We start from the raw sequence: 11326 nt of genomic DNA, 5'->3' as shown, positions 1-11326 counted from the left end.
AATTGCTGTGTCTGAGATATGAATATCAATAAAGTTCACCTGAGAGCAGAGGGAAGCAAAGATCAATGGGTGAATCTTGACATCTGTTTCAAAAACACTTAAGCTGCAAGTGATTGAAGAGACACACACGCATACACACACACTCACACAAAACATACAGACACAGTTTGCCAGGTTGATGTGCTTTACATCTTTAAAAGCTTTTCTCTTCTTGCAGCTATGCTGTGGTAAGCTGTAGGTTACTCATACAGACACACACACACACACACACACACACACACACACACACACACACACACACACACACACACACACACACACACAAACACACACACACTCCACCCCACCCACACACAAAACATACACACACAGTTTGGCAGGTTGATGTGTTTTACAGCTTTGAAAGCTTTTTATCTTCTTGCAGCTGTGCTGTGGTAGCTGTAGGTTACACACACATACACACATGCGTGCACACACACACACACACACACACACACACACACACACACACACACACACACACACACACACACACACACACACTTTAGCAGGTTGATATGTTTATAGTTTTAAAAGCTTTTATCTTCTTTTAGCTGTGCTGTGGTAGCTGTAGGTGTTACACACACACAAATACACACACACACACACACACACACACACACACACAGTTTGGCATGTTGATGTGTTTTAGAGCTTTCAAAGCTTTTTTTTATCTTCTTACTGCTGTGCTGTGGTAGCTGTAGGTTATACTCACACACACATGCATACACATCACAAACGCACACAGTGCACACACACACACACACACACACACACACACACACACACACACACACACACACACACACACATACACACACACACACAGTGACAAACATGCAAATATACATACACACATACATACATACACAAAGTTTGGTTGACGTGTTTTACAGCTTTAAAAGCTTTTTATGTTCTTGCATCTGTGTTGTGGTAGCTTTAGGTTATACTCTAGTGTGAAACTAGAGCTTAAGACCACTTAAAGATGCTTAACAAAACTTTGTGAAGCATACTTCCTACATCGGAAAGGTACTTAAAGCCATTTTTTCCTAAATTTGGAGTGTAAAGTTCTCCATACACTATATTAATATTCATAACATGGTAATGAGTTCAGACAGCTTAATTTGTATGCACAGTAGTACTGTTTTTTGAAGTGAATGCAGTGACATTGCATAACATCAAGTGAAAATTCAGTCCGAATGCCTGGCCTACAACACAACACTGTGCAGATTATTGGTGTCATATTCCAACATTTTCATCTGAAACTTCTATATTGTATTAACAGTTAATGAAGATGGTATGGAAGTACAAAAGGAATCCTCTAACCTTGGTCAGTCTAACGTGACTGGGGAAACTACAGATATTTGTACTGACTCTGGAGACTTAACAGTGTTGATTAAAACTGCTGACACTTTTTAACCAAACTAAAGCCATCTCCTTCAGTGCAGGAATTTATTTATTTATGTATTGTATTTTGTTTACTTGGAAAGTCTGAGCACAAGTCCCATTTTTAGCGGAGGCCCGGGGATAAAAGCTTCACATAAAATACATATTTACAGTGATCAACAGTAAACATTCAACATTTTAAGCATTACTTTGTTGGTTTTATAGAAACAAATAGTAAATGCATTTGTCATTTACTTTAGACATCATATTATTTTTACATAACTCAAAGACATGTTGGCATGTAATAGCTGGACATACAATAGCAACGATAATGCACATGGGTTTAGTATACGTGTATCGACATTAGTGAGGTAGGATGTCGTTAGAGGAGGAACAGAAAATACAGGAGGAAGAAAGGTAACAAGCAGAAATAATCAAGGAAAAACATAAGTAGTAAACATTCTGATAGTGGAGAGGTTGAGATAACAGAGTAGACACGTAAGATGATGAGGTGGGTAAGGAGGGGGTATCACTGGGAGAGGTTGAGGATACTGGTTAGTTGGAAGAGCAGTAGTGGGGATGAAAGAGAAAGGGACAGGGATAAGAAAGGTGAAAGTGCCATGGTTTTTGACAGATTGGCAATGGAAGAGAAACAGAAAGAAATGTGGGTTCAGTCAGGATGGGAGTATGAACAATGCCACAAGGAAGTTAGGTGTTGTTTTAAGTTGTGTTTGAAATGTGTAGTAACATCATCTTGTTTTATGGTGAACGGGATGGAGTTCCAGTGTTAAGCAACATAGAATGAGTAAAGTGAGTCACCCGCATTGTTATGAGACTTGGTCCTGGTTAGGAGATGTTTGCTGTGTGAGTGGAGATGCCCAGGAAGGAAGTAGTGTTTGAGGATGTTTTGTAGTGATGGGCAGGTGTTGGGTTTGTGTATTATTCTGTGGTCACTAAGAAGTTGGGAACAGATAAGGTGATTAGGTAGTTCGAGCCAATGTAAGTGCTTCAGTGCTGGGCAGCGGTGTGAATGGTTTGAGAAGTTGCATACAAACTTAGCTATTTAACTGCAGCAAACCACTTGTTTATTTGTTAAGGTGCTGCATAGAGAAGTGAAGGGAGAAGATAAGATTTTGATAAAGAAATCTCAGAGTAGTCAGTGAAGAAGGTTTTGTGTCTGAGGAGAAAGCCCAACTTTTGGTGAGTTTTTTTGATGGCTTTGAGTGATCTGTTGACCATATTTTAAGATGTCATCAATTAAGATGAGAACAAATTTCATTTGTTTTCATTAAGAAAAATAACATTTTGTTAAACATAAACTTCTTGCTCCATATGTAACATAAAAAACATAAGGAAGATAAAAACATGATAATTTTTTTTCTAATTTTCCTCTTAGATAATGTGCACTTTCAACAGGCAGCACGGATTTCAGAGGCCCTTGTAGATGCACAAGTCGAATTCCAAGCAATGGTATGACATAGAACCAAAACATGCAGTTACTGTATGTTTTCTTGCATATGTTTTGCATCTGTTAGCTCTGGTGTCCAACACTGTATCAGACTTTGACATGCAGCTTGTTAATTTAAAATGTAAAAAGTCTTCTCTTTAAGCACATACCAAAACATATCATGCATACATATAAACATACTGTTATTTAACAAATTGTTTTATTACTTTAACCATGTATATTTCTCACAAAAATTGTCTATTTTCTGATGTGAGATTGAAAATGTAATGCAATAAGCATGTGAAAAAAAGGTAATTATTTCTCTGAAAGTGAGAAGTCTTCAGTAACTATAAGAGTTGAGAAATTCAAGGAAGTTGATTACATATTGAGAATGTGTTATGATATTACACTTGTAGATATGGAGTAGCCATAAAGATGACTAGAAGATCCATTACAGAGTACAGTGGTGTTCATGAAGGCTATGATGGTACTTAGAGAACGCCTTATGACTTATGACTAAACATACATAGTATTTCATATTGCCAGGGCTTCACTGATAGACATGCTGCAGGTGAAATGGCAATACTAAAAGTTACTCTCAGGGGGTGTGTGCATGTGTATGTGTGTGTGTATGTGTCTTAGTATAAGCATACTCTACAATATCTACGTGTCCCATCCAGGAATGCACCCTGTGCCTTGTTCATTGCATACCATGATTTCAAATTCAGGTAATTCAGTTTCAGTTAAGTGGCCAAGCCTAATCACCTAATTCTTCTTCATAAGATCATAGGATCAAAGGAAGTTACTAGGCTATTGACCTGAGGCCCTTACAAGCCTAGCCAAGAATTAAGCCCATGTTCTGACAAGTCAGCACCCGATGCCCCTGTCTGGCAGGGACACAGGTGGAATCCCAGGGGTGTATTTTCTGTCCCCCATCCAGTTATCCAAGTTGCACTTAAAAAGGGTTAATGAGCTACTCTGCTTGACGTGGAGAGGGAGTCTGTTCCACAGAAGGGGGGGGTCTCTTTTTTTGGCTGCTCCCATTAGTGGTTGCCACAGCAGATCATCTGTTTCTGTTTCTTCCTGTCCTCTGCATCTTGCTTTGTCACACCAACCACCTGCATGTCCTCTCTCACCACATCCATAAACCTTATCTTAGGCCTTCCTCTGTTCCCCTTACCTGGCAGCTCCATCCTTAGCATCTTTCTCCCAATATTCCCAGCATCTCTCCTCAGCACATGTCCAAAGCAATGCAATCTTGCCTTTCTGGCTTTGTTTACAAACCATCCAACCTGACCTGAGCTGATCCTCTAATATGCTCATTCCTAATCCTGTCCATCCTCGTCACACTCAGTGCAAATCTTAACATCTTTAACTCTGCCACCTCCAGCTCTGACTCATCTCTTTTTGTCAGTGCCACTGTCTCCAACCCATATAACATAGCTGGCCTCACTACCATCTTGTAGACCTTCCCTTTGACTCTTACTGGTACCCATCTGCCACAAATCAGTTCTGACACTCTTCTCCACCCACTCCACCCTGCCTGCACTTCCTGCTTCACCTCTCTTCCACACTCACCATTACTCTGAACTGTTGATCCCAAGTATTTAAACTCATCTACCTTCACCAACTCTACTCCCTGCATCCTCACCATTCCTGTATCCTCCCTCTCATTCACACAAATATATTTTGTCTTAGTCCTGCTGACCTTAATTCTTCTCCTCTCTAGAGCATATCTCCACCTCTCCAGGGTCTCCTGTACCTGTTCCCTACTCTCACTACAGATCACAATGTCATCTGCAAACATCATAGTTCACGGGGACTCCTGTCTGATCCCATCTGTCAACCTGTCCATCAGCATTACAAATAAGAAAGGGCTCAGAGGTGATCCTTGATGTAATCCCACCTCCACCTTGAATGCATCTATCACTCCTACCACAGACCTCACCACTGTCACACTGCCCTTGTACATATCCTGTACCACTCTTACATACTTCTCTGCCAGTCCTGACTTCCTCATACAGTACCACAACTCCTGTCTAGGCATCCTGTCATATGCTTTATCTAGGTCCACAAAGACACAATGCAACTCCTTCTGACCTTCTCTATACTTCTCCATCAGCACCTTCAGAGCAAACATTGCATCTGTAGTGCTCTTTCCTGGCATGAAACCATACTGCTGATCACTAATCATCACCTCCCTTCTTAACCTAGCTTCCACTACTCTTTCCCATAACTTCATGCTGTGGCTGATCAATTTTATCCCTCTGTAGTTACTACAGCTCTGCACATCACCCTTATTCTTAAAATTGGTACTAATACACTTCTTCTCCTCACCTCAGGCATCCTCTCACTTTCCAAGATTCCTTTAAACAATCTAATTAAAAACCCCACTGTCATCTCTCCTAAACACCTCCATGCTTCCATAGGTATGTAAAAAAAAGATATAATGTGCATCTTAAAACAATAAGTACATCAATATAACACATCTAATAACACAAAGCAATTTAAAACAAGTTATATATTATTAGGTTAAACCTTAAAAGTGAGATTAAAGGTATTCATGTATTATGAGATGATTAAAAGCTGCTGAGTGATCAGTATATACTTAACCATCTAAGAAGAAGGGTGTAAATGTGTGGCTCCTGAAAAGCAAAATGTAAGGTCACCAAAAGACCCAGGCTATATCACAACCTCTATAAGTTCCAAAGAGAATGAGTGCAGCCCATATGCAGACCAGTGCCTGGTCAGCAACTCCATCAGACAGTGGAGGCCAGGTCATGTAGGCTGAACAAAATAGCATAAGGACTTTATAGGTGATGCAGGACCAAAGTGTTCTACAGTGCAGACAACTCAGAATCAGTGTTGAAAAATTAAATTTTACAAGTGCTGCAGCACTGTACTTTACTCTGATGCTTACTGTGATGGATTTGAAGTATTCTTAAGACACTCAGTCTTGCTGGCTGGATTCTGCTGAAATCAAAGTCTGGTTATAGTTGCATTCACAGTCTGCTGCACACAGAAACTTGCAGAATATACACTGATGAGAGAATATACTTTGCAGCACCTGTCTTTAAGAGCAGTAGCCAATAACTTTTATAATAAACCACACATACTTCTGTTACAGCTTCAGAAAATGTTCTACTTTACTTCTCATATAGTACAGATGATGTGAGAGATATAACATTTACCTCAGGGCAAAATGTGTCTCTACCATACCCCTAACATAACTGGATTTAATACAGATTTTATATATATTTTTAGTTAAACACACACCCTCTTGGTTTTGGAAAGATACTGCCTTGATGACGCAAATGCTGACACATCTGTTCTTGTGCAAATGCTGATAAGTAAACTGTCTTCAAGGAAACGCCTTGTGGATTAGAAAAGCACATTTTTAAACTTTCTTAGAAAAACATGTCCTATTGTCAGTTTTTTAAAGAAAGCAAATTACATTCTTGTCATGGCTGTAAGAAGTCAGCTTTCTTGATGTGTGTGTAATGCACTCATAAACAAGTTCCTTATTTTTTAAGCCACAGCCATTTAGTACGGATGATAATCACATATTACTAAACTTTGTTTCTGCATTTAAGCAAGCTTTATTTTATACTTATGTTGCATATTTGTAGCAAAGTTACATTCAACCTTAATATCGTGTTGAGCATAATCTTACAAGTGTACCATATGCTGGTATTGCTATACATCCATGGGTAGCTGAGCTGTGGAGTTCTGTACTTAGATACAGACAGTCCAGCCCTGAGTCTGAATGGCTGAGGAACAAAGCATTGTCACAATCCAAAGGTGGTATCAATACCTGTAGGTCTGCAGGAGGAACAAGGTGCTTATTAAAGTTAATGTTTCTCAGATGAAAATAGGAGGCCTCCTATGTCTTAGCACTACAGATAATACTAGGGACAACACTGGTGCAGACAAATTCTAGATTGTGGCATATACAATCATCTCAACTTTTTTGGAGGTGCTGGACTTTAATGATTATCAACCATCCAGTTATAGATGCAGACAAGCCTACATTGAACTTGTTAATATCTTGCATACGTTCATTGAGAAGGCACATCTGTATCATCAGGAAAATATCAAGATTTTGAACTCTGTGAAATAACATATTCTAGGGGAAGCATATACACAGCAAACAACAGTGTCTCCAAAATGGAAACCTGCAACATCCCACAAGTCAAAGAGCAGGGAGAGGAGAATTTAATCAGTGGAAATAGTTTTTCGGAAGAACTGAGAGGTAATTTATTCCGGGATGATGTTGAAATATTGTTTATCTAGCAAAGTGTAATTTATATAGTGCATTCTACATAGGCAAGGCAAATTGTATGTTGAAAGAAAGAATTATGGAACAGCTTAATGACATACGTAATAGCAAATGTACTAATGCACTAGCTAAGCATGTAATTGATTATGATGTACAGCATAATTTTAAATTTTTAGTTCTACAGAGAATTAATGTTAGTTTACGGGAAGGAGACATCAAAAATGAAACAGAATATGTTGAATTGAGATGGATTGTGGATTTTAAGGTATATATTCCACCTGGCCTTAATTGTGCTGTGTCTTTAAAACCTCTTTTGAAGAAAAGAGGCTTACCACATTGAATTTCATGATGCATTTTAAGGTGTGTTTTTATTGGTTGGTGTATGTATTTAAATTTTGGATTTTTAGCAGTTTGTATTTAAGTCTGAAGAAGAGGGTTGCCTCGAAAGTGCTTACCTATCTGCAGTATTTATTTTATTTGTATTAAAGTGTTTTTTATCTCCAGCCAAAGTGCCTTATTTTTTCATTTATATAATCTAATGGTTACGTCAGAATGGCAGTGCAGGCCATCAGGAACCTCATGAAGAAATGACAGAGCATTGGCAGTAATTATTATACCAAGCGCTTGTAGCTTTATATCCAGTTCATGGTGTTAGTCTATCACTTACCCATTTTCTGACTGGTCATGGATTAAAGTACAGAATTCTTATCTAGATCTTTATTTACTCCTGATAATCCTAATCTGGCATGATAGAGGCCAACATGTGACTGCTTGGGACAGGAGTTCCTATACAATAAGCTGTTAGGATGAGAAAAAAATTACTGAAGGTGAGGAAATGGAAGTAGGTGATGAGAATCCAGATGAATTATGCGAGCTAGTTTGAAGAGAAGCTACCCGGGCATGCTGTCTGGGAATAATATATAATGTAGTGGGTTGACAGCTGCTGAAGACAGTGAGACAAACGGGAGGGGTGGATATCATTAATAAACAGGGACACCAAAATAATAGCAAAGTCTTTACCACTAGATTGGAGCAGCTTCTCCCACATACTATTGCCCAAGGACAAATAGATGTATGAAGGGTAAGCAGTCAATGAACAATTGGAGTTAAATAAACTTGCTCTGGAAAAGACTAAAAAAAAAAAAAAAACAAGGCGTTGGTGGGTAGAGGCATGCAATAGTTACAAGACATTTGAATTGGTGGTTTGGAGATTTTTATGAACAATAATGGAGAGAGGAAGTATTGGAAAGAGATTTAGGAACTGCGGTCAAGGCTTTATGTAAAGATCCAGAAACTGAAATAATGATTAAGGGAGATCTGAAGCAATGAAGGTACAAAGAAGAGACAGGAGAGTGGGGTCCATTGTCATGTGACCTGTTCCTCCTTGTAATGGATGTATTAGCATAAAAAAGGCAAGACTACATGAAAGGAGAAGAGCGTAGCTAAGGTCATTACTGTATTGTTTTGGCGAATGGTGTGGAGGAACTACAAAAGTACAAAAGACTGTCCTAAAATCATTTCAAATTATTTATTCATTTGTTAAACAGTGGAGAGCACTGATCTACATGGACATCTTTTAGACCTGATGCAGGAGCAGTCTAGTTAAGTGGTAGTCACTGTCTCACAATAGGCAAGTGAAATCGAAAGACAGCTATGGGAAGCAACTTCTTAATAGCTCATAACTGTAACCCTCTGAGGGAACTGCCACAAAATAATAAGCAGGTTAATAATAAACTGTGTGCATGTAATGCCAACAAATAATGCTCGTAAGGGCAGGGAAAGACGAGTGAAAGTGAGCAGTAGAGAAATAAATGAGAGTCCTGGGGCCAAATACCTAAGGAAAGCCATTATGAGAAAAATCTCCTAAGATGACAGAAATGTTAACAAAGGTCTTGCATGAGCAAAGGAATAGAAATGCACTGATGGATAGAATCAACATCATAAAAATTATGAATGACTCTTAAGAGTGTACAATGTTTTAGGACTTACTCCTAAAATTTGGAATGATAAGAAAATTAAAAAGAGTCAGGAAATTTGTGATGATTAGAATTGTAGCCAAAAGAAATTCCCCTGCACGGAAGTGATTGCACGGCTCAAAAACACATGGTCAACAAAAAGCAGAAGCCAGCAACTGCGAGCTGTATAAACTAATTTAATTAGTTAAAAAATAATAAACCACAAGAATAACAGACCGGTTTCGGCTATGGTGTTAACCTTGCCTTCATCAGTGTAAATTTCCAAAACATCTTGAGGTTCTTTTATACACATGAAATACAACAAAACTGCTCAATGAAATTTGTGGAAACATTATCCAGATATTATGAGTGCATTATTGATAGGGAAATCCTTAATGTTTGCAAAGTATGTGATGACAGTAATCAATATAAGGACCAACCATTTTTTCCACCCAATTGTCCAAACTTAGCTCAGATTTACTTACCTTTGAACAACAACTCAAGGATAGGAAACTCAAAAAATTTCAAAGGGACCAAACAGATTATGACAGAGGTCATCCCTTTCAACATACTATACATGTTAAGTTTGAAGGTGGTTATCACAAAACCAACACCACCCACAAACGCAAACGTCCCAAGTCCATTCTTAGAAAACTCAACACATATACTGATTCATCGGGGTGTGATTCTTCTTCTGGTATGGATTTGGACACACAGCAAACCTCAGATTCCCCCATCCCCAAATGTAACAATAGTGTGGCCCCTTTAGGCTTTAAAAGAGGGGAGGCAGGAAACATCGAAAAAATAAGAAGTTTGGAGGGTTTAATGGAACTGTTGACGAACAAATAAACTAGTGTTCCAAAACAAATGTATTAAACATTTCTGATGTAACATTATCTGACTCACAAACTGCTTTGCTAAATAAAGGTCTTTCTTTTATACCGTTTTTTTTGTTCCTGAAGATACATTTGCACAAGATGTGACAGCATTTTGCAGATTGCTTAATTTAAAACTGTATTTTCATGATAACAAATATGATGGTGTTACTGTTGATAATTTCAAATACCACAAATCCACCTTTGTCCCACCTATGCATCCTTGTGTGAGTCTTTTTCAAAATAGTGTTCTTAAAGATCTACACTTTACTTCGGGTATGACTCACCCCAAATCTAACAATCTCTCAAAGACAGATATGTCAACTTTACAGAAACTTACGAATAACAAAAATTTGGTTATCATCTCTGCGGACAAAGGTGGTGCTATGCTAGTCATGAATTGGACCCAATATGATGCTGAGGCTCAGAGACAGTTGGATGATGCCAGATATTATACCAAAATGCCCCTTGATCCAACATCTATGTTCTAACATCAAGTAGATATGTTTATGGATTCAGCAGTAGAAAATGGCATCATTACACAAAACACCAACAATCATCTCATATTATCAGATCCAAACAGCCAATACATCTATTTTCTGCCCAAGATTCACAAAGATCCTTTGCATCCCCCAGGCTGACCGATTGTGGCAGGTAATGGCTCTTTAACTGAACCATTATCTGAATTCCTAACTAAACACCTCAAACCATTATTGAGATGGGTAAGATCCAGAATTCAGGACACCACAGAATTTTTAGGCATCATAAATGATATGCAAATAGAAGACCATTGGTTGCTATGCACTTTGGACGTTAGTGCATTATATACCAATATACCACATTGGGCAGGGCTAGATGCAGTAGAATATTGGCTATACAAATCAGAGCTATATAAACCAGGCTTTAACACTTTTCTTATATGCCTAACTGAACATGTCCTCACCAAAAATGTTTTCTTCTATGGCAAACAATGTTATCTCCAAATACGGGGTACTGCAATGGGCGCATCATTTGCCCCCATATATGCAGATCTGTATATGGCATACATAGAAGAACAAATCATTTATGATGTTACACACAGCATTTATTTGATGGAAATTTATATTTGGGGTAGATATCTGGATGATTGCTGGATGGTGTGGAGGTCTGATATGGAATACTTGATGGAATTTGTTGAGTATCTCAATGACAATAAATGGGGTTTACAATTCACTATTAACTATGACCATCACAAGATCACATATTTGGATGTGCTGGTCACAAGGAATAAGGATAACACCCTCCATACAGAAGTATTCAGAAAATACCCAGAATACAACACCTTACTCCACGCATCCAGCTTTCA

General features: G+C 38.4%; 1 protein-coding gene across 1 annotated transcript in view; it reads left to right on the top strand.

Moving 5' to 3' along the window:
• Positions 1-11326, top strand: part of LOC122804723 (dipeptidyl peptidase 4-like) — a 1230541-nt gene that overhangs the window by 1184207 nt on the left and 35008 nt on the right. The window contains exon 25 of the mRNA XM_044074775.1: positions 2822-2895. Coding sequence (XP_043930710.1) covers positions 2822-2895 — 74 coding nt within the window. The remainder of the gene's footprint in view (positions 1-2821; positions 2896-11326) is intronic.

The sequence above is a fragment of the Protopterus annectens genome, chromosome 6.part0 (assembly GCF_019279795.1).
Source record: "Protopterus annectens isolate FY-2018-M chromosome 6.part0, PAN1.0, whole genome shotgun sequence".
Classification (NCBI taxonomy): domain Eukaryota; kingdom Metazoa; phylum Chordata; order Ceratodontiformes; family Protopteridae; genus Protopterus; species Protopterus annectens.
The sequence above is the reverse complement of the archived record's forward strand: the minus strand, read 5'-3'. Positions and strand labels throughout refer to the sequence as shown.